Genomic DNA, 24,799 nt, shown 5'->3' on the forward strand with positions numbered 1-24,799 from the left:
CCTTGTCTGTGAAACCGGACGTAAATGTGTTGGTAGTGCACTATAAATTGGTATACTTCAAGTCTACTAAACTAAAGTTGTGTTAAGTATACTTTGTTGTGCTAAAGTGGAACTATTCCAAGCATACTTAAGTACAACTTAAATATCTAACCTAATTTTTGCAATATACAGAATACAATGTGAACTTCAAATGTATTTTGGTGATATTGAAATTGCACTTTATAAAACTTTTGGACTTACATTTATTGTTATACATTTACATGATAAGTTATACTTATAATAAACTGAGGCCATACTACTCTTTTACTAATAGTGACATTAAAACACATTTTAGGCCTATAAAAATTGATTGAAATAACACTTTGAGTGGGATAGAGCTGCACTATATATATATAGGAATAGTATGCTGAATACATACTTCAAATTACTTGTAATGACAAAGTACCTGTAACTCAGGCTTCTATTGTATTTTAGGTATCACTGAAATGTGCTGAAGGTGAAATTTCATTTAACTTCAAGTGTCATTAAAATGCACTTTATTCACTCTAGTACTACTTGGACCTTGAGAGAGCATTGGAAACTTATTAATATTTATGTTGTGCTTATCACCTTACAGTGGTCAACACACCAGAATTGATTGTTTTATAGGCTACTGACAATTCATAGAAATTGCCTAATATACCAACAATTCACTTAATTTGTGAATGTAGGATCTGGATTCAAACTCGATTCCCTCCCGTACAAAGGAACTGTCTTTACCATCAAGATTGTACTTCTTTTCTGGTCTTCCCATAATGGGAAACGTGTTCCTGGTGTGTAATTATCTTTCATAATTTATTTCACTATTTCAAACTGATTACACATGATATGTATAAAATGTGCTTATAAATGACGGTATGACTGTAAAAACTGTATGAATTTGTATGATGTTAATAAAATTGTGTAACGACACTAAATACCTTGTCATTTTTCTTATGTTGAAAATGCATCTTGATTTAAGAATATTTGGATATTTTGACCAGAAACAACAAGACAAAAATACTGAGTAAGAAAAGGCATTTTTTAGCAGTGCAGGTACATTCATTCATTGCACATATTTTCATCATGTAGACAACATCAAAGTGACAAATGACAAAAACGGCCATTCACTGCCATTATAAAGCTTGGAAGAGCCAGGACATTTTTAGTATAACTCCGATTCTATTTGTCTGAAGGAAGAATGTCATATACACATATGATGGCTTGAGGGTGAGTAAATCATGGGGTAATTTTCATTTTTGGGTGAACTATCCCTTTAAGTTTGTCTATTTTAGTCCATGTGTGTAAACTGAGGTCACCAATATGCTAGTGAACTCAGTGACTCTGAAATATATCTTGACGAAGTTCGTTTTTGTCGGACTAACAAATAGCAAATAACGTTCATTCCTGTTGCATTATTAAATCCCATTACTTTCAGTTAAATTGGCATATTCTCTGCATCGTTTTTTTTATATTTATTTTTTATAGAGATTGCAATCACAAGGAGGTTTTTAGGTAATGAAATTACTTAGAGCTGCTAACAACTAGAAAAGCTGATATTCACTCAGAACAGAAACTTCCACAACTTTTAAGCTGGTATTAATTTAACTGTAAATCACACACTTACTAAGGTTTTCCTTGACTTTGGGATCTCTGTGAATTAATTTGTTAGATAATGTATATAATACCTATTTTCTTGTATACCGACCAACTTTAAGTATATTGTACAGAATTTAAGGCAAATAGTGTTATGAAATTAAAAACAAAACACAAAGGTATAAAATGTGAGCTCAAAATCAAATGTAATTATGGTCAATATATGGAAGTTGAATCGGGTTGATTGTTTGCTGAATTAAAGTTACCTCTGGGTCTGTGTAATCATTTACCATGGTATAAAAGGATACAAAGGTCATACATGAAGTGACGCCAATTACACTATAAGGAAAACAGACGTAAACTATTTTACTATGCTAACATGAACTCCACCACAACGTGTTTTGCAATATATACAATATTTATTTAAAAACACACAAAAAAAGGATATGATAACCATCACAGTCCACAAATATTGTGGAGGCAGTGTGAACACAGTTACAGGGAGAAGATCTGTCAAAAGAAATAGGAGGAATATAATCTCATTTTATATATAAATAAGGGTTCATGATAAAACAGACAAATGTGCTGAGTAGAACCAGAGAATTTAACATTCTGGGTATGAAACGCTTCGTATTGCATTATGTTTTTTATATAAAATGCCAATTTACTTAATCTCAGAGTCATAAATCAGTCAATAATTACAGACCAGGCCAAAAGATCATATGATTGCTGCAGTAAAACTCAAAAATGAACATTGTCATTATTAACTCTTTTCATTCTAAAGGCTTGTTTACATCAGGAACGATAACTATAAAGATAAGCTATATTAGCGTCCACACCAGCGGATGATATGGTTCTGTTTATTATAAGCGCGTGCTGCAGTTTTGTCCTCTGCTGCTTTAAATGCTCAAGCTGACTGAATTCTGATTGGCTGTCAGTGTTTTTATCATTCATCAACTGGAAATAATCATTGTGAAAGTGAATCCAACGATGTTGTTTCTCTGTGCCGTTATCGTTATAGTGTGAATTTTTAAAACTCTTATCTTTATCGTTATAGTTATCTTAAACCCGTATGACTTTCATCTGTAGAACATAAAAGAAGACACTTTGAAGAACATTTCAACTATTTTTGTCCATAAAAAAGCAAGTCAATGGTGTCCATTTTAACAAAGTCATACAGGTTTGGAATGACATCCACTGCAGGTTGAGTAAACTGTGCAAAACAGAGTGTTCACTATTACTTGAGAACTGCTGAAATCAACAATATTTTAGTAACACATTCATTTGTCTGAGGTCATCGGTGAATATGCTACATAATTGCTCTTTCTGTCCATCTTTTTGGCCAAGAAAAGCTTTTGTAAAAGAGTCCCAGATCTCCAGTGACCTCCGAGAAGAGGACATGTGCTGTTCCACCACCAACGATCTCCCATACTGTTCACTTCAATTCAGTTTTACATCCACAACTGCCGAAATCATCCAGAGGAAGGTCCATTCTCCTCTTCCTGTAAGGTGTGATGGCTAGTTCAAGCAGTCTCTATCTCTCGGCCTCCATGACAATAATAGTATGCTCAGCGGAGGCTTGCTGAGTCACAGCTGCGGGCCAGCCTGAAGAGACCGTCTGCGGCACGAGCTGACCCGGAGTCCATCGGCCCTGCAGGCCAGGGGTCGCCGGAGGGCTCATGGCCCAGTTGGTGTGAGGACCTGGTGATGTAGCCATAGGAGAGATGGGACTGCTGTTGCCGAAGCTCTCTGAGGCTTTAAGATGAGAAAACATGGCTAGGGCATCTGGGAAGTTGGGGGGTGTCGCTGGTGTGTTGGCTGGAGTGCACATCTGGAAACCAAGACAGAACCAACTTAATCATTTATAATGAACACTGCAACATTCTGTAAGAACTATCCATTTTGATATCATGCTGACTTTAAAACTGGTACGGTTTCGACACACAAGGGTCAGTTTCATAAAGTAGATTTTTACAGCTTTATCCACACTGAATGGAAATCATTTTCTAAGAATTGAGGAAGTAATTGAGGAAGTCTCAGAAATGTGACTGAGGTTGTAGACCTTTGGAGTTGTTTTAATAATGATTGGCTACCTTCCCTGAATAAACACAAGACCTGATGCACCGACACAAATGCTACTATAGCAACGCTTAGTCTTTCAGAGGCCAGCGCTAAGAAGAAAAACAACACCTATGACGTCTTCTGTGACATGTTGTGCTCCCGTTTAAAACACACTAGAATTTAAAGAATTAAAGCCTTTTTTTGGGCTTCTGACCTAAGACACATTTGCAAATTCTATTAACAATATACAAACTATATTCTCTATATGTTAAATACTTTTGAAATTACTTCTGTGTACCATTACTTCTGTGTAGACATTTATAATGTTACAAAAGATTTATTTTTTAAATAAATGCTGTTCTTTCAAACTTTCTATTCTCAAAGACAGTTGAAAAAAATGTGTCACAGCTTCCACAAAATGATGAAGCAGCACAACTGTTTTCAACATTGATAATAATAATAAATGTTTCTTGAGCATCAAATCATAATATATTAGTGATTTCTGAAGGAACACGTGACACTGAAGAAGTGACGCTGAAAATTCAGCTTTGACATCTCAAAAATACATTACATTTTAAAATATATTACAATAGAAAACTGTTATTTTAAATGTTAATAATATTTCACAATATTACTATTTTTTATCAAATAAATGAAGCCTGGGTGAGCATGAGACTGCTTTCAAATATATATATTTTTTAATCGACCTAAGTAGAACTGATTTTCTCAATAACTGCTAGTTTCTCACATCACACCACAATATGTTTCTTCTAACATAATACAATAATTTCAATGCAAATTAATACCATTTATTTGGTAAGTAGTCATGTAGTGGAATAATACAGTCGGTTGATCGTTAACACAAAAAAAGAGAAGCTTTTATAAGCAATTAGTTCACTCAGCACAGCAGGTCTGAGGGTTTTCAAATACAAATATTCGCTATGGTTTGGGTTTTAGTTTCTGCACTTGTGGGTGGATGGCACACCTACACCAGTATATGGTCAAAAAGCACATGTCTCCATTGACAGTCATTCATAAAGTTCCTATGTCTGACAAACATTTTGTAAACAATGTGAAAAAGATCAGCTGAATATCAGCAGTCAACTGGACCAAACATTGCGCACACTGGGACACCCTTACTGTTGAGCTATTACAACTAGTACAGTAGGACTTTTAAACTGAAACCTGTATATGTGTAAAGGCTATTTCTATGAATTGCTCACTCAAACAATACCGTCATCCGAAAATGTAAATCATCTCGGCTTTCCAGTCACACACAGATCATTCATAATTCATCTGTCTGCTTGCAGCCTTGGGGACCCAAACATTTTAAGCAAACAGAAACATGCCCATGTCCACCAAAACTGACATTGCACAACATTCCCTTTCAGATTCATTTTCACTATAATCAGGAACTGATTTGATTGGGGTTTTTTCTCCTCATTGTCATATCTTTTTTTTCTCGCTGTCATATCCTTTGATTTGTTTGTTTAGATGTACTTTCACATTTACACCTTGTAAAGCACATTGAGAGCTGTATGTGAGGCAAATGCATTATTATTTTAATGTTAGTAATTATAACCGCCGTCAACTGCATGTATGAGACTGGTGACGTCACCATGGCAGCGCCCATAAGGGTGCGACCCGCTCCCCATAGAATAAAACTGCCTTTTCTGATTAGTCTTTATCTCATGTGGCTGTACATCATAATAATATTTGATTTATTTATTTTATGTGATGTTTGAGTAAACCATTTTAAAGTGCAAACATTTTAAGTGCACTTGAGAGTGAGAGACAAACGAGGTGCTTGCCAAGGGTTAACTGACTTCGCTTTGCATGTGACCGGTAGTACTACAGTACAGTCTACTTCTGAGTAATTCCAAACAAATTCCTTTAATTTAAGATATCTACTCAGAATTAATAAAACGCGTTTTTTAAGCACCTGATGTTTTGAACACCGCGCGTTCCTAACGTTACCGTTATTTTTACTGTTATAGGGTGTAAACATCGCAGTGTCAAGCGCGTGCTCTCTCCGTTTCCTGGAATCGCCCTCCCCCACACATTTGGACACGTTTACAAAATCGCAACTCCCATGAGTCCAGATTATTTTATCATCTTAAATATTTACATATTTAATTAACCACCTACGGGAGACTATATGCGCTTAAAAAGACAAAGTTGTGAGTTTTAAACGACATAAAGGTAGCCCTCGCGAGAAAACATGCCAGCCTGTGTTTATTTTTGTCTGACTCGTGGTTTCAACATGGCGGAAGTCATCATAACAGATATTAAAAACTATCAAGACAAAATAACAAGAGAGACAAAAAAAAAATATATATACTCACCATTTGATGGCTGTAAGGAATATTAGCCTCTTGGAAAAAAGTACTGAGTGCAGTCTGCAACATCATAAAATAGTTATCAGTTATTCATAAACACGTGAGAAAGCAAGCAAATGTGTATTGTAGGGCTCTGAACATAAATTTAAATTTATATATATTTATTTCGCTGAAGCCAACGAAATATCCCGTTTAAAATACTTTATAAAAGTATTTGATTGTCCCATTTGTTGGCTTGTTTTGCTGTCTGTTGCAATGAGCTTGTCTCGCATTGTTTTAAACTACGTCAAATACATGAAGGGTTAATTATAGTGATTTGTATAGATATTACTGTGCAACAGGACATTCAGTTTTCTGTTATTTGCCCCACCAAACAAACATACCTCAAACTGCCAATGTGAAGCTTGTAGAAGCTGCTTTGCTTGATCCGCCGCACATCCGGCTGTAAGAACAAACTGATTTATCATAACTTGATGCCTTAGTTCGTCCATATCCAGTTAGGAAAGCTGTGTTATTTCGTACGTTCAAAGTTACAGCTCGCAGTCTTTCAAAAACGCCGCACTCGAACATCAACTTGTCGGGTAGAAACAGAAAATGTTGTGAGTTGAAGCGTCGCACTTAGCGCCCCCTGTCGGACAACTGCAGTGAGTGCAAGAGCAGATGAACTCTGGGATTTGTAGGCAAGTATGCAAATGATAGCTCGATGGACTCAAAATAATTGATAACAAGACAAGCATTGATATGAAATCTATATTGAATTCTTACAAACGCACATTAAATTAAGCTTCCACCCCCTTATCGTGTTATTAAGATTTGTCACTTTCATCCTGTGATGTACCAAGATTTTAGATACACTTAGTTGTACCCATTTGCGTATATATTTTTGTCCTTCGTTCCTAAAGTAATTCCCACACAACCCAACTAAACAAATACACATGCAACAGTTGAATTTGCAGAAAGCACATATTTTTTGCCTTCAAAATGAGCTTGAAATGAAAATATGTAGCCTATTTTGGCATTATAAGTTTAGTTTCCAAAAGCACAAACATAAACTAGCATTTGAAAAGACTGTAATTACTGTATAGAGTACGATAACGAAAATATTAAATACGATTAGAAAATGCTAAAAAATAATTGATTTTTGTAATGTTTTTTTGTTGTTGTTGTAAAGTCATTATTTTGTTATAATATAATACTGTTTTGATGTCTTTGCTGTTTGCAATGGTTGCTATTTACTATTTATGATAGTGTTTTTTTTTTTTTTTTGTGAATTGTATTACAACCAGTTAGGGTCAGCGAACATCATGATAATTATTAATTATACTACCAGTCAAAAGTTTGGAAACATTACATGTTTTTTTTTTATTATGATTTATTATCATAATACATTTATTATATAAATATAAAAAGTATTTCTTTCTTTCTTTCTTTCTTTCATGAATAATTTTTTTTTTTTTAAATAAAAAATGTTTTCAACATTGACAATAATAAGAAATTAGAATGATTTCCGAAGGATCATCATGTGACACTGAAGACTGGAGTAATGATGCTGAAAATTCAGCTTTGATCACAGGAAAAATACAATAAAACTGTTATTTTAAATTGTAATAACATTTCACACAGTATTACAAAATTTACTGTATTTTTGATCAAATAAATGCAGCCTTGGTGAGATTAAGAGACTTATTTCAAAAACATTAAAAAACCTTACTGTTTCCCAACTTTTGACCGGTAGTGTATAATAATAGTATACTGAGCCCACGACATAAAAACAGATACAATAATATATCGTTTTTTAATTAATAGATAATAACAAGTGAGATTCAATTATATTTTGACCACTGAACAATTCAGATAATATAAATATTTGTTCATTTCTATAGATATATAATTAGATATTGCAGTTATTTTACGGTTACCAAAAACATATGATCTTCTATGCCAGTGTGAGATAAACAAAGCTTGTGTTCTTTCGACTAGATGAAAACAGACTTCTCATGGTCAGCGAAGCTTGTGATTGGACGAGCATTCATTTCTCGTGATGAGTTCAGCCAATCACGTGGCGATACGCTACAACCATCGCGGGATCGCCTCGCAACAACGATCTCGGATTTCCTTGTGTTGTATTTTCACGAAGAAGCTGCTATTACTTCGAGGAAACACCAAACGGTCTTTTTTCTTGCCTATCATAATTTACCTTTGTTTGTTGATGTACCCGTTCACATCTTGTTTTATTGGGTATCCGTTCGTGACAGGCGAACTAACTAGCTAGGCGCTGTCTTGCTAGTCAGTTAGCCAAGTGTCAAGACTGATCCAGCTGACTGCACTGAACATCACATAATACGACTGTACGAGACACATCTGATCCGACTCAGAAGAAAAGAAATGTCGATCAAACTCGTGTCATGTTAATTTAACGTTAAACACTTCGGTCGGTTCGGAGCGGTTGCTGTTATTACGCGGCTAAGTTAGCTGGTTAGCTGACTTTAACAGCCGTGCTATTGTAGTGTTCACCTTAACAACTGCCTATTTGTTCTGATCGGGCTGTGTTGGAGAAATGGGTTCAATTCTTAGTCGAAGAATCGCTGGTGTTGAGGACATCGACATCCAGGCTAATTCTGCCTACAGATATCCTCCAAAGTCAGGTAAGGGTTATACAAGGTGGCGTTTATCTGCTCATGTTTTGTAAGCACTTATCTCTGATGGATTGATATCTTGAGCTCAAATAAGAGGAATTTTCTTAAATATTCAAATGATAAGTTAGCCAAATTATTACTGTCAACAAACCATTTAAAGCTGCAGTCCGTAGTTTGTCGCAACCTCTTTGTCGCCATCTCTGTTCAAAATCTGCAATTGCAGTTATTCGCGGAATTATCAACTTTCCGTGGGTTGTGCCTCGGCATGGATGACCGGATGAATCCAGTGTTTTGAGGAGAATGTGAGGCTGTCAGTCACTGTGGATACTGTCATTCGCAATCACATATCCCACTTTTTGGAAGTATGACCAACATTTTTTCACTGGAAAATGTCATCTGAACAACTAAGTAACATCCACTGTTCTGACCAACTAAGTGAAATTTAAGGCTGATTAAATCTAACGACCGCTTATCATATCACGTCAAACCCTGCAAATTATACTTTGTTCTTAACATCAGCATTGCGTGACTACATTTAATGCCCTTCCGATATTATCCTAGTTTTCGCATGGGCCTGATTGCAGTCTCTCTTTTTTTCTGTAGCCACTCCGAAGTCCGAACAAAGTCTTTTGCGTTTTACAATGGTTGAATCTCCAGTTGTCACTGGTTTGAACCTTTCTGGATCCGCCATCAAATTGATAAGTTTAATTATATCAAGTGCTGTGAGAAAAGGCTATAAATCTCCACCTCCAACATCTTCACACGCAGTATAGCCTACTAGCCGGGACACCTTGTTTATGTGTACAGATGTGACGTAATGACGCAAAGACATGCTCGAATTTCCTGCGGAAATCCACCAGTACCACTGGAATTAAAAACATTATTACAAACTTACGGTTTTGAATCGAGTTAAGGCAAGCAGATAGTTTTGAACACTGGCTGGTTATGTACTTGCTCAGAAATTTATTTTGGATAATTTTTTAACCCAAAAAAGTTTGCAGAATGGAGAAGTTTCCGGAATGCAGCTTTAAATTATTTGGTCAAAAATCGTAATGATATGAGACATATCAGTACTCTCCAAAATTATAAAGGATGCCTTAATTTATGTTGTTACCGGTATTCTGTTTAATTAGAGGTATCAGATTGGCTAATTACTATTTTCCTTTCCTAAGGAAACTATTTTGCCAGCCACTTTTTCATGGGAGGAGAGAAGTTTGACACCCCTCATCCAGAGGGTTACCTTTTCGGGGAGAACATGGATCTCAACTTTCTTGGTAACCGCCCAGTGCAGGTACAGGAAAAGCAATCCATCAGAACATAGCTGAATATTGAATGTCTTGTTTTGCTGTGCTTCTGATCTCTTTTGTTGTAACTGTATCATCGTATAGGCTAAATATATTAATAAAATATTGTTATTTTTTTGGTACCTGCCACAGTTTCCCTATGTTACTCCAGCACCCCATGAGCCAGTCAAGACTTTGAGAAGTCTTGTCAACATCAGAAAAGACTCATTACGATTGGTCAGGTACTGATTCAGGAATATGAATGACCAAATCATTGAACACCTGAGAACAAATTATCTCAGTTAGTGCTGCATGTAGTGGCTTTTATTCTGTTATTGATTTGATTTACGTGCTTGATTGTTTATGTAAATGTGTGTGATTATAGGTATAAAGATGATACTGATACTCCTACCGAAGAAGGAGTGAAACCAAGGGCCTTATATGGAGTGGAGTTCACCTTTGACTCGGATGCACGAGTGGCCATCACCATCTACTGCCAGGCTTTTGAGGAGTTTTCCAATGGGATGGCAATGTAAGGACTTCCGTCGTACAGTTAGAAAATCTTTAAAGTCACGATAAAACAGAGGTAGTGACAGATATTTTCTTATGTATTGTGACGTACTGTATATCCGATTGGCTGTTGCTTGCAAAAGTGGAGGCAGATGAACGAGAGTTTATCGGACTAAATGATTGGAGAAGTCCTGCATACGTCACCAGAGAGAAGTCGGAAACAACAGATAAATGTTTGATTAAACATTACAAGGTCAAAATCTTCTATTAAAAAAAGACACGAATGCATGGGTGTATTGTTTACAGTAAGATCTATAACATGCATTTAGAAAATAGAGAGGGTGAATTCCCATTATCCATATAAATCAGTGTTCTCGTATTAAGTAAACAGTAATTCGCAACCATTCTTTGATATAGTTTCTTAAAAAATGTCATTACAGTTTATTATCAGTGTTCAAGTAATTCTACAATATTAAAGTTCATATTATTTACAAGTATTTTTGTGTTAAATGGACAGTTCATTAAGGACTCACCCTTATATCATTCCAAACCCATAAGACTTTAGTTCATCTTCGAAACACAAATGAAGATATTTTTAATGAAACTTTAGAGATTTCTGTCCCTCCATTGAAAGTCTATTTACCCAAAACTGTGATGGTTCAAAAAGTCCATAAAGAGATCATAAAATAAATCCACATGAATTGAGCGGTTTAATCCAAGTCTTCTGAAGAGACACATTCATTTTATATGATGAACAGATTTAATTTAGGCTGTTATTAACATATAAACATAGATCAGAGAACACACTTGGAGCACTCAAATATGGTAAACAGAAGGTTAACTCTACATACTTGATTTATATGATCTTTTTATGAAGATATTGAACTGTCAGAGTTTTGCGTGAATAGATTTTCAATGGAGGGACAGAAATCTCTCAGATTTCATTAAAAATATCTTCATTTGCAGTCTGAAGATGAACGAAAGTCTTTTGGGTTTGGAGGGAGAGTAAATGATGACAGCATTTTCATTTTTGGGTGAACTAACCCTTTAAATAATGGTTGTTGGAAGGCTTTAGTGTAATTCCTCTGTACACTTGTCTTTGTTTTATTTTGAAAGTTCATTTTTCAAAGCTATGAATATCCAAAAGCTAAGTAATTACAGTTAACAATCAGTCACTGGAGCCAATTGAGCTATAGAGAAAATGCATTTAAATGTGAAAAACTTCTATAATTTATGTAATTATTATAATTTGAACTCTCTGAAATGGCGTTATATGAAAAAAAGTATTTTGTTGGTATATTTGTGCACTAACAGTATATATTTGTTTTTAAGATACAGCCCCAAAACCCCTGCGTTGGTCTCTGAAACTGTATATTACAAAAGAGGAGTTAGTCAGCAGTTTACCCTGCCAGCCTTCAAGATTGATTTATCTGAATGGAAGGAAGAAGATGTAAGTACCATCAGTCTAGTTTAGCGCTGTCAATCAATCAATCTCCTCTGATGGCCAAATCCATACTGGCCTCTAAGATATTGATTTTGAACTCTTTGCATTATTAGTTTACACGCATTGAAGAACAAGATCATGCAAATCCAATAAAATGAAAGTGACTGACCTGAATGTAAAGTTGACTTTTCTCGTCCTTTTTTTCTTTTCTTTTTTTTTTTAGCTCAACTTTGATTTGGACAGAGGTGTTTTTCCCATGGTGATTCAGGCTGTGGTCGATGAAGGAGATGGTATGTTGCCATGACTTCTTTATAGCTGAAGAGTGTAAAAGATCTAAGGATTTGCTCTTAATATCAAAATCTCTTTGACACTACACTGCTGATACTTGTGGCTGGTTGAAACCAAAAAAGTTGAACGTGGAAGATATGTGATTTAATTGCTCTACTCTATATTGTTGTGCTTCTAGAGATTGGTGTCTACCAACCAACCAGTGTGTCTGTGTAGTGCTGTCGTGAATGTGCATTTTTAATGGTAATTGTCTATTTCAGATTGTTTGGGTCATGCACATGTACTGCTGGCAGCATTTGAAAGAGTGAGCTGAATTTGATGTTTCATATTATTCATAATTTCCGAAGAGGTTGTTTGTAGTAGTTGTGTATTTATGATTTTTTTTTTTTTTTTTATTTACAGCATGTTGATGGCAGTTTCTCAGTGAAACCTTTGAAGCAGAAACAAATAGTGAGTCCTAAAGATGCACACTTTGTCCTGTTTTTAACATTAAGTACAAAATTTAGATAGTAATGTTTATAATGCTTATAAACAGGCTGTATTTCTAAATACTTCCCTTTACACTACAGGTGGATCGCGTTAGTTACTTGTTACAGGAGATTTATGGAATTGAGAACAAGAACAATCAAGAGACAAAGGTGAAAAGATGATTGTTGCTGTTCATTACATTTTCTATATATTTTTATATGTCTGTATTATTATTATTATTATTATTGAAAAATCTCATTGTGATTTTCTCCCCAGCCATCTGATGATGAAAACAGTGACAACAGCAATGAGTGTGTGGTGTGTCTGTCGGATTTGCGGGACACTCTGATTTTGCCCTGTAGGCACTTGTGTCTGTGTAACTCCTGCGCTGATACTCTACGCTACCAGGCCAACAATTGCCCTATCTGCCGACTACGTATGTAACTGTTGTTAACAGTCCCACACACTGTAAAAATTCATTTGTTGGTTTAACTTAAAGTAGGTACCTGGTTGCTTTCAAATTTTGAGTTCATTGAAACTAAAAATTTGAGTTAAATTGTAACTTGGCCGATTTTCAACCCACTTTGTATTGGTACAATATAGGTACAGTAGGATATAAATGCTCAATGTTTACTTGTTCTCTGTGTTACCTGGACTGAGAAATTAATGTTTATTTGGCAGCAAATGTCCACCGGACTTTTGACAGTGCCAGGGCTTTCGTGAAAACTGCAGATTATACTTCCGCATTTTTGTATCCCAACCCAGAGACAGTCGGATCGACAGAGAAAACAGTTATTGTGGGTATTGTAATATCACTAAAAACTGTATCATACTTTGTCTACTTTTTGAACAACCGGGGAACAATACAAATCGACACCATTACAACTAAAAGTTTGCTAAAAAGTATTTCCTTCTAAAGCAAGGTGATTTTTGACTCTGGTCAAGCGTATTCATAGCAGACTGATGCAAGTGGCCTTTGATGGCAACAAGCCCAGTGCATTATGGGTGTTTAAGTTTCCCTGCCTATTTGGCAAAAGGGAAGACGGCAGTCTTTTTTTCTCTGCTTTCTCTAGTCAGCACCGAATGAAAAAAAAAAATCTGCATTTCCTTTTAGTGTTTTAGTGAAAGCTCATTTTGCCAGCGGTGATATCCCCTTTTAATACAAAGAAAGAGAGAGAGAGAGAACAAAATCTCTTTCTTTGTATTATTAACTAAAAAAAATTCTCAATGAACTCCAAAATTTAAGGCAACCAGGTTACTTTAAATCTAACCAACAAATAATTTTCTACAGTGCAGTTGTGTTTCATTTGAGTAACAGCCCAGAATGCCTGCTTAGATGTAAATTTTAATATATTTTGAGACTCTGAAGTAGCTTTTTGTCTTTCTCCAGCGTTTCGAGCTCTTCTTCAGATTCGAGCTGTAAGAAAGAAGCCTGGAGCGCTTTCTCCTGTTTCCTTCAGCCCAGTGCTGGCGCAGAGCATGGACCATGATGAGCACTCAGTATGTCACATATGTATCTGTTTTGTCTCTTTACAAGACAACATGGTGTAACTCTCATTCTCATTGTATTGTCCCGTCTCTCAGAGCTCAGACTCCGTTCCCCCTGGCTATGAGCCCATCTCCCTGCTGGAGGCTTTGAACGGTCTTGGTGGCGTGTCCCCCGGCATTCCGTCTGCGCCTCTGTATGACGAGATCAACTTCTCTGGGAGCCTGAGTGGAGAGAGCCGGCAGCTCAGTTCACCTGACCACTCTGGAGATAGTGGCGAACAGAAGAGCAAAGTCAGCAAGTCACCAGACAGGTAAATCTGACACGCTGCATCTGTGGTTTATATCAGGCTTTGTTTTTGGATGCACACAATTGGATCTAATAACATGCTAGACTAGAACTTAAAGGTGCTCTAAGCGATGTCACACGTTTTTTAGGCCAAAACATTTTTTGTCACATCCAGCAAACATCTCCTCACCATCCGCTAGCTGACTGTCCCCTGAACACACTGTAAACAAAACGCGGTCTCTGTAGACAGCCCAGGCTCCACAAACAGCAAGAAAAACAAACTGGGCTAACCCGCACCACGAAACATAACAAACTGTTCCAGCCAATAACCGACAAGAAGGATTTGGGGTGGGGTTTGGGGAGTTTTTGTGCGGATGAGGAGGAGGGAGGGTCTAGCTAGCCTCCGTTTTGTTTGACAATACAAGAAGTGACGTCACCCAACATCACTTAGAGCACCTTTAAAATACTATTTATTTCTCTTTGTGTGGATATGTACACTAGAGTTCAAAAGATTCACCAAGGCGACATTTATTTGTTCAGAAATACAGTAAAAACAGTAATATTGTGAAATGTTATTACAAATTAAAATAACTGTTTTCTATTTTAATATATGTTTAAATGTAATTTATTCCTGTGGTCAAAGCTGTATTTTCAGCATCATTACTCCAGTCTTCAGTGTCACATGATCCTTCAGAAATCATTTAAATATGATTTGCTGTTCATGAAACATTTCCTATTATTATCAATGTTGAAAACAGTTGTGCTTCTTCATATTCTTTTCCCATGAGTTAAATAAGTAATTTAAATTAAAATTCTTACTGACCCTAAACTTTTGAAGGGTAGTGTTTAATGTTACAAAAGCTTTAGATTTCAGATAAATGCTGTTCTTTTGAACTTTCTATTCATCATAGCATCATGATAAAAATGTAAATAACTGTTTTCAACATTGATAATAATCATAAATGTTTCTTGAGCATCAAATCATCCTATTAGAATGATTTCTGAAGGATCATGTGACACTGAAGACTGGAGTAATGATGCTGAAAATTCAGCTTTGATCACAGGAATAAATTACACTTTACTGTATATTCACATAGAAAACAGCTGTTTTAAATTGGAATAATATTTCACAATATTACTGTTTTTGTTTGTGTTTTTAATCAAATAAATGCAGCCTTGGTGAGCAGAAGATACTTATTTTAAAAACATTAAAAATCTTACTGACCCCAAACTTTTGAACGGTAGTGTATGTATAATGGATTTACAATTTAAATCAAGAAATGAATGTAAAAGCCTTTATTAATTTAATGTGCCCTTGCACATAAAGGTATTTGTTTAAAAAAACAACTTTTGAATAGTAGTGTATATTTGACAACAAATTGTCTTTTGAACATCAAAGTCAAGTTTCACTGCACTTACGAATTCGCATTTTCAAAGATTTTAGCTTAATACGTTCTTTAGAAAGAGAATATCGCTTCGCTTTTGAGACTATCTATATGTCCAAACTTCCTGTTTTATTTAGAAACAGGAAACGCATTAACACAGGAAAGAAAACAGCACTTGTCAAACTATTTCATGGCATCTTTAACACTTTCAAAAATAAAATAATGCTTTTGGCTTATTTATCTCATGTGAGACATTTTAAATTTATGCTGCTCATAAGAAATCACTGCCACTCCTGACTGTAATAATGGCTGGCTAATGGCCAGTCAAGAGTGGAACTTCCTGTTTTGGCCGGTCTACATGTCACAGCGAGAGGTCATAACCTTCTTTTCCATTCACCATACATCATTTGCCCTTTTCTATCCGTCCTGTTCACATTGTTGTGAATGCGATTTGGAAAAAATTCTCAGTGTCTCAGGAAGCATGCATGTGTTGACTCATTCCAGCTATCAGATAATTATGTTGAGACTTCTAACACAAATAACACTCAGAGGCTTGATTACTTGACGACAGCATTTTTTTAAAAAATTTTTCCTTCCTGCATTCTTTGGTTTGCGATCACATGACATCATGCAAATACTGATATCAAATGTTTTAACTAGTAAATTTCTTATTGTGAGAATTAATGTGCAAAATAAACTTAGTAGGGCAATATAAACTGACAGCTCTCATTTAAACAGAGAGAGTTGATATTTATAGACAGAAAAATCACTATATTACCACTAAATATTCACTAATTACAACACTATATTAAAGTTGGCATGAAACGGAAATTGTAATAGTCTTTTCTGGATGGTTGTGGTTTGCTATTGGTGGATCTATATAGATCTATATCTATATATCTATATATATATATATATATCTTTATATACACTACCGGTCAAAAGTTTGGGGTCAGTAAGATTTTTAATGTTTTTAAAATAAGTATCTTCTGCTCACCAAGGCTGCATTTACTTGATTAAAAATACAAACAAAAACAGTAATATTGTGAAATATTATTCCAATTCAAAACAGCTGTTTTCTATGTGAATATACAGTAAAGTGTAATTTATTCCTGTGATCAAAGCTGAATTTTCAGCATCATTACTCCAGTCTTCAGTGTCACATGATCCTTCAGAAATCATTCTAATATGATGATTTGATGCTCAAGAAACATTTATGATTATTATCAATGTTGAAAACAGTTTTTTACATTTTTATTTCATGATGCTATGATGAATAGAAAGTTCAAAAGAACAGCATTTATCTGAAATCTAAAGCTTTTGTAACATTAAACACTACTTTTTTGAGCATCAAATCATCCTATTAGAATGATTTCTGAAGGATCATGTGACACTGAAGACTGGAGTAATGATGCTGAAAATTCAGCTTTGATCATATATATATATATATTAGTGGTGGGCCGTTATCGGCGTTAACGTGCTGCGTTAACGCGAGACTCTTATCGGGCGATAAAAAAATTATCGCCGTTAATCTATTCTCCAAGTTGGGTTGGGAGCGGGCTCTATACTACACAAGCTATGATGACGCAATCTACCCGCGGCCGCGAGGAACACCCGGCTGCAACGCATCATATTCGTCGTCATCTTAAGTAAACACGGCTGAAAGTGAAAGCTGGTGAAAAAGATCGGTGCAACGAGCAGCAGCAAACTATATAGACAGAGTGTGTGGGGTAACAGTTCGGTAAGTTAACACACGACTAATCCGTTCTACCACCTCAAATTCAAAACGAAACATATCACTGAATACCAGCGCGCGCGTATTATTCCCAATATATCTTAGTGGTGTAGCACATAATCTCTGTCTGCGCCCGATTTTAAGAATCGTTGTTGTGTTTCTTTTTAACTGAAAAGACATCAGTTAGACAATATTCTAATTTTAAATTTGGGGTTTCATAAACTCCAAGCCATAATAAACATTAGACCTACTTAAAGGGGCTATATGCATCTTTTTCCCCAAAATAAACGTAACATTTAGCCTTTTTATTTGACCATGTATGACTCAAACATCTCCTGATGAGCATACTGACACCATGTCAGCTCACAGTGGGTGCACCTATAAGCCTGTATCCTATTTTTCCTATTTTCTGTCGGGTCGGATTTTTCGCGCGCTGTCTCCGGATGTGACGTCAAGCGCGTTCATGTTAAACGTTTCAGATCACTCTGCCACCACCGCTAGTCAGCAAACAAACTTAGTTTCTCAAACAATATATGTATTTGACTGTTCTTACCTCTGTAAACATAATGTTGACTTCTTTGCAGCGGATGACTTGTGAAGTGTGCACGTACGAGAGCGAGCAGAAAGGAAGAGCAGTTCCGTTTTTTGGCCACAGGTGTCAGTCGCAAGTTTAAATTTCAGAAAAAAGCATATAGCCCCTTTAAGTCTCTGCAGCTAGTGTACTTAAATTTTATTTATCTGCAAAATTATGTTGTATACTTACAGTTTTGCACAATATATGTTCTCAAAACTACATACACCCTTTAAAAAAAATAAATACATTTAGCAGTTGTTTAGCAGGGTCTGTGTAACCTTTTCTGAAATGGTTTTATTATAATATATATCGTTATCGCAAAAGGCTGCAATGTATATCACAATATGGATTTTAGGCCATATCGCCCATCCCTAATTGATAGCCTATAGTAGTTGATAATAACATAGGCCTACCTAATGTTGCCTACAGACGGTAACAGTACAGTAACCTTTTACAGTCTATGAGTAGAACAGCTTTCTCAAGCAGTTTGTGATGCATTTTGGAAACAGGAGATGAGCCCCTGGTCTAATGCGCCACCTGGCTTGAGAAACCCGTTCTCAAAGACTTACTTTTATAGTCATTATTTGGGTAGCACACATATTCTGAATGCCTTCGGCAGAATTCAAATGAGCCATTTTAATCTAGATTAATCTAGATTAATTTCAAAATTAATCTAGATTAATCTAAATTAAAAAAATTAATCTATGCCCACCTCTAATATATATATATATATATATATATATATATATATATATATATATATATATATATATATATATATTTTGCGCTGGTGGATCATAACCGGGTTGTAAGTACTGCTTAAAAATGCCAAAAGAAGAAACAGGAGCAAGAGACAAAAAATAGAGGGTAGGCAATTTATTGAAAACTGCATTTAAACTCAAACAGGCTGTTCATCAGCTGATCAAAAGTTTAAGACCATAGCCGTAAAAAGGTAAAATCTGCACAAAAATATGGCTTTAATGTCATTGTTCTTCAGGCAGTCACACTGTCTGTCATGATCTCTGGATCTCCTTGTTTTTTTTTTTTTTTTTTTATCCTTTATTTCATTGGAGTTCTATTAGAATGCATAACACATCAAACGAAAATAAGGAAATTATGATAATATTACTAAATATTATTAACTTTACCAAACAAAACAGTGAGAATCAAGAAGGTAATTATGAGGAATTCATGTTTAGTTTTGTTGATGTTGTAAATGTTATGTATGTATTCATGAAAGTGTTAGCGATAATGAGATCAGTAACACTTTACAATAAGGTTTCATTAGTTACATGAACTAATAATAAACTGCTCTTCTACAGCATTTATTAATCTTAGTTAATATTAATTTCAGCATTTACTAAAACATTAAAATCAAAAGTTGTATTTGTTAACATTAGTTAATGCACTGACTGTGACATAACATGAACAAACAATTAACAGGTGTATTATTATTATTATTAATAAATAGTTACAAATGTGTTGCTCATGGTTAGTTCATGTTAGTTAATACATGAATAATAAACAAATTAACCTTATTTTAAAGTATTACTATGATTTCAAATATATAAATTCCTTACAATTTAGAGTTGGACATTGACTTTAATTTCACTAGATGTATTTCCCTAAGCTAATAACACTTGCCTTGGATAAAAATGAATGACATTGTCAGACTCAGAATGCGGCTGAAATTGAGTTATACTTTTATTATAGTTAAGCATAACTTGCATGCTGCCGCAACTTTTACAGTAGCATGGTTGGATAAATGTAACTTTTCCATATTAGCTAAACGTTACCTGGCGCCGAGGCGCTGCAAAGGAAACTCCGCCTGCCACTTCACCTCCGCCAAATGCTTCCGCCCAAAAAATTTTTTTATATAATATTTTTTTGTATTATTATTGTTAGTGGCAATAGTGTATAAGTGTATTGTTATCTATTATAATATTTATAATAATAATTATTATTATTTACAATTATCAGAGAGGGTCACAGTACATTTTGAGACAAAGGGGGCTTGAGCTCCCCTGTTTATATTTATAGTCTGCGGTGGAGACAGTGTGCTCTGATGGCACAAAGATTACAGAGACACAGACACCGCTCTGGTAAGCGTCCAGATTTTTTGAGAACATGAGCTGCTACTTTCCACCATAAAAGCAGATCCTCATCCTGTGGGATGCGTGACACTTGACTAGGCAGAACCAAATCTACCAATATTGTTATAAACATTTCCGTACTTAAATCACACCAGCTTCACATATCCACAGCGCCACCTAGTGCATTCAGTAATGTGTTTAGGTGAGAAATGGGAAAGATGTTTCATGGTTCCCTACACTAAGGTACAAATAGCGAATATGATTTGTACTAATAGTAGTTGGCGTGTTGCCTGTGCACATCAATAGTTTTGACAGTTTGTGTGTTTGCAGCACTCTACGCTCTCCATCATCACCGATCCAGGAGGAGGATGAAGAAAAACTGTCTGAGATGTCTGATGCACAAGCTCACATGCTGCTGTCCAGCAGTCCCGCCCCCACTGAGGTCAGCAGCACAGCCCGTATGACACCTTCCACACGGCCTGCCTGATGATGGGCATGAGGTTCTGATGTTCTGCACTGTCTTTGTATTCTCAGGGTACGGCTGGGGAGGACGCCCCCGATTCACTGTCTCCTGAAGATGGTGAGTAACTCCACTCTTATCACTGTCTGATTGGAAATAGCAAACTAATACCAATCCTTTATTGCCTCATGTCTATCATATTATGTAAGGGCTTTTTATCACAATAATGTAGTTTTAAATTAATGTAGTTTTTTTTCTTCTCAGTAAATATTGATGAAAATGTGATTAATTGGTATTAATTTAGTGATTAATAACAATTTTTTTTTTTTTTTATAGATTTAAATCTATTGACAGCGGTAGTTGAAAGTATTGAACCTGGTGGGACTCATTATAGGGGCATGTTCAGATGCACCAAGTCATGTTGTTTGCCACTGTGGCTACATATTTTGGATGGCCATCTTTAAATATCTACACAAAGGCCATACATATGTATATTGTATGTATACACTCCCACTTTATTAGCTTGTATTTTAGAACATTTGATGATTATCTAATCAAAATAACAGAATAAAATAACACATTGTTTTTTAGTTCATGAGGCACTACTAATGTTAGCGTCCTCTCAGCCTTGACGGAAAACATGCTGCAGTTCTTTACTATTGCAGCATCTAGTCCAGTGGTTCCCAAACCTGTCCTGGAGGACCACCAACACTGCACGTTTTCTTTTTCACCCTAGTCAAACACACCTGATTCAACTCATCAGCTCATTAACCCATGTGATAATGAGCTGATGAGTTGCATCAGGTGTGTTTGACTAGGGAGAAAAAGAAAATGTGCAGTGTTGGTGGTCCTCCAGGACAGGTTTGGGAACCACTGATCTAGTCAACAAATGAGTTACTTTATAATAAGATGAAATCATGTACTGTATACTTACCGTTTCGCTGTCTGTTTAAAACTTTTAAATCCATTTCTGAAGCGTCCCTCTCAGTGCAGCGTGTCAAAACAAACACCACAAGCCGTCAGTAGCCGCGTTTCCATTACCCTTTAAATTGCGCAAATTGAAAATACGTTCAATGGAAACACGTCAATTTCGCAAAAACTCCTATTTATCGCAAAAAAGTTTTTACTCTCACATGAGTAGGTTTTTCAGGCAATTCGAAAAAGAAATATTTCGCAAAACTGCAATGGAAACAGTTTTTGCACATTTACAGTCACCTGACTTAGAAGGAGCGGTGTGTTTGGACAGAATACGAGACAGAGTTCTTTATTAAATTCATATAAGACAAAATAATTACAGGAATACTGGATTCTAAACCTCAAAGAAATGCCACAATCAAGACCTCAGAGCAGAAATGAGTGAGAAACACCCCATACACAGTAAAAGGGTCCTTCCTTGCCATTAATGCTTGGATAACACACCTACGTCTCTTTCCATTAATAATAATAATGTTTAGTGCGGTGGCTGTGATATATATATATATATATATAATATGGCATGATTTTTGGAGTGACTTATCGCGAGAGGAAAAAATGACGTTTTAGTCGCATAACATCGGTTAATGGAAATGCCGTCATTTCGCAATAGTTTTTATCAGTATTTAGAAAAAAATCGCAAAAGTTTTATGCACTTCTGTAATGGAAACGCGCCTACTGTTTTTATTTCGCCTCTAGAGGCCGCTCTCATACTGTATATAATGTCAGCAGACTCTGATGGACGGTATGGATTTTTGCAGATAACGGATTGTTCTAGCGATCAATCGGTGGACCTCTGATTAAAATTGACAGTAAAGACATTTTTATTCATTTATTTTGTTTTTCCACAAAATTTCTTTAGGAAACAATCTTACTGACCCCAAATTTTTGAAGGGCTGCATATATATTACAAATATTTTGAAAACAAGTGGGCGAACATGTATTCATTAATATCATAGACACATTTTTACTAACAATGGAAGAAGCTTTTGAGCAATTACAGCTTTTATTTCTGTTATTTGTGAATCTATGCAGAGGATGGACTGAATCTGGAGGAAGAGGCCATGAATGACTGTAGCAGTGAGCACAGCAGCTTTACCAAAACTGATAGTGACGCACCTGGAGACCTGTCCCTCCCTGGTGAGTGCATCTGGACACAAGAGCCCACTCTGCATGCTTTGAGTGTGTGGTTCACAGAAACGCTATAGCCTCGAGTGTGCGTGCACTCATCGAACAACACTGTTCGTTCTTACTCTTTTTTTCGAGTCGTCAAACGCTCTATTTCTGGCTCTCAGTCATTCAGCTTGTCTAACCTGTGTGCCCTTTATTCCTCGACTTCCTTCCCCTGCCTTCCTGCCTGCTCTCGTGGTCTTGCTCTGGGCAGCTCTAGGTCCTGATTCCTGCTCTATTGGTATGGAAGAGTAACTGGTATGTAGGCTTCTGTGTTCTTCTCTCAGCCGTTCCTTCATGTTCTTGTTCTCAGTGCCATGCAAACCTATGCGGCACAAGAAGTTTCTCAGTTTTACTGGTTTAATTGATCATCAGATTGTTGCTCATTACAATTGACATTTTTATTAAACTCCGGCATGTTATTTTATGTTTAGATATTAGTGAAGAACAGTGGTTCCCAACCCTGGTCCCGGAGTACACCAGCACAGCAGATTTTTGGGGCTGTTTTATACGACACCATTTTCAACTAAAAACGGAAACTTCTTTTGTGTTTTGGCCGTTCATTTACACGACAGCGGCGTTTTGGGGGCCTGAAAAAGTTCAAAGTGCAAGTTTTTGAAAACGATACCATTATTGTCTCCGTGTAAACTGCAAAAACGTGGATTTGTGAAAACGTTGACGTTAAGCGCATGCGTGTTACGTGTTCTGTCTATTGGCGCGTAGTGTTCCTTTTCAAAGAGACATCGCCAACTACTGGCCTGGCAGCGTAATATAACGTTTTTAGTCGTTTTCGCGGATCCGTATTTAGTTTAACGTGTAAACATACCTTTAGATGTCTCTCTAATCAAACACACCCGATTCAAACCAACAGCTCATTAGTAAAGACTCCCAAGACCTCAGATGGGTGTGTCAGATAACAATGTGCAGTGTTGGTGTTCAGTACTCCAGGATCAGGGTTGGGAACCACTGGTGTAGAGTACTTTTTTTTTCTTCTTTTTTTTAACTGCAGCGTCTGTCGTTTGTGTAGGATTGTCTGGCTCAACTGAAAGTCTGAACACTCAGAGTACCTGCTGCTCCAGCCAGCCGCTCCTCGGTCCCTCAAGCCATTTTCACATGGACGATGAAGAACTGGATTTTTAACCATGCAGGTCCATCTCCTCTATGTACAGCCCGACATGAACTTCACTTCAATGTTCCCACACTGAAGTTTGATGCAGTCCCATTCCAGTATCCAACTTTAAATGAGATTCAGCCCTTTTGTTTTTGAATATAACTGGCTGAGGCTGATGACTTTTATTCTGGTGATCTTTCATTTTTCATTGTGCTTGATTTTTAGGGCTCTTAATTCACACCGAAGTGTTCGCCCTCACGTTATTGCATGTATTATGCCTTACTTTCTTCCATAATTCCGCAAGGTGAAGTTAGGCAGAATGTCCAAGCTTCTCTTATCCATAATTTGAAGGGGGATGGTGTTTTGTACTACTTGATAAACTCCAAAAAGCAATGCTAAATAAAAATATCATTAGTCATATCAAGTAGTCTATGACTTCTGTGCTATATGTAAGTCTTCTGAAGCCATATGATTTGTGTGATAAAGAGACTCTAAACCATCTAATAGTATTCCCTTCAATTTAAAAAAAAAATCCTCCATGGACTACTTATCAAACTTTTGGAGCTTCACCATCCATCTTTTCATGGCAAAAGACATAATACTGGTTTAGAATGACATGAGGGTGAATAAATGATGATCATTTTCCTTGGTTAAAGGTGTAATTCATGCTGATTTGTGTATACACTCAAAATAAAGGCTCTTTATTGGCATCTAAGGTTCCATTTAAGAACCTTCACGAGTGTGTTCACACTTGGCATGTTTGGTTCGATTAAAACAAAGTCATGATTCATCTGAATCCTGGTTCAAGTAGACCGAGACCCCTGAAAAGATGGGTCTCAGTCCACGTCTAAAGGAAATGAGCGCGACACGGACCAAAGACAT

The 24,799-nt window shown here is 36.1% G+C and overlaps 2 protein-coding genes across 3 annotated transcripts; one reads left to right on the plus strand and one right to left on the minus strand.

Moving 5' to 3' along the window:
• Positions 1-1,502: 1,502 nt before the first annotated feature.
• ubald1b (UBA-like domain containing 1b) lies at positions 1,503-6,660 on the minus strand. Its single transcript, XM_079865967.1, has 3 exons — positions 6,398-6,660; positions 6,021-6,074; positions 1,503-3,445 (listed from the first exon to the last, which is right to left on the minus strand). Exons 1-3 carry the CDS (start codon positions 6,503-6,505, stop codon positions 3,149-3,151), a joined length of 459 nt encoding a protein of 152 aa, XP_079722093.1. The 5' UTR covers positions 6,506-6,660; the 3' UTR covers positions 1,503-3,148.
• Positions 6,661-8,062: 1,402 nt separating this feature from the next.
• Positions 8,063-24,799, plus strand: mgrn1b (mahogunin, ring finger 1b). Of its 2 annotated transcripts, XM_079887244.1 has the most exons (17): positions 8,069-8,659; positions 9,823-9,941; positions 10,087-10,175; positions 10,319-10,465; positions 11,776-11,893; positions 12,111-12,177; positions 12,436-12,479; positions 12,578-12,625; positions 12,745-12,813; positions 12,920-13,079; positions 14,034-14,143; positions 14,228-14,442; positions 20,535-20,646; positions 20,739-20,784; positions 22,672-22,776; positions 23,021-23,064; positions 23,834-24,799. In XM_079887244.1, the coding sequence occupies exons 1-16, from the start codon at positions 8,572-8,574 to the stop codon at positions 23,059-23,061; spliced, it is 1,578 nt and encodes a 525-aa protein (XP_079743370.1). In that variant the 5' UTR covers positions 8,069-8,571; the 3' UTR covers positions 23,062-23,064; positions 23,834-24,799. The 2 variants fall into 2 exon arrangements, with proteins under 2 accessions (XP_079743369.1, XP_079743370.1); XM_079887243.1 differs by lacking the exon at positions 23,021-23,064 and having other exon boundaries at positions 8,063-8,659.

This window comes from Squalius cephalus (genome assembly GCF_949319135.1).
Source record: "Squalius cephalus genome assembly, chromosome: 1".
NCBI classification, from domain to species: domain Eukaryota; kingdom Metazoa; phylum Chordata; class Actinopteri; order Cypriniformes; family Leuciscidae; genus Squalius; species Squalius cephalus.

Coding starts and splice junctions, on each gene's coding strand:
- mgrn1b (XM_079887243.1), top strand. CDS start 8,572: ATGGGTTCAATTCTTAGTCGAAGAATCGCTGGTGTTGAGGACATCGAC. Junction 12,480..12,577: donor TGCTGGCAGCATTTGAAAGA/GTGAGCTGAATT, acceptor TTTTATTTACAG/CATGTTGATGGCAGTTTCTC. Junction 14,144..14,227: donor TGGACCATGATGAGCACTCA/GTATGTCACATA, acceptor CCCGTCTCTCAG/AGCTCAGACTCCGTTCCCCC.
- ubald1b (XM_079865967.1), bottom strand. CDS start 6,505: ATGGACGAACTAAGGCATCAAGTTATGATAAATCAGTTTGTTCTTACA. Junction 6,075..6,397: donor CTTCACATTGGCAGTTTGAG/GTATGTTTGTTT, acceptor ATGATGTTGCAG/ACTGCACTCAGTACTTTTTT. Junction 3,446..6,020: donor TTCCTTACAGCCATCAAATG/GTGAGTATATAT, acceptor CTTGGTTTCCAG/ATGTGCACTCCAGCCAACAC.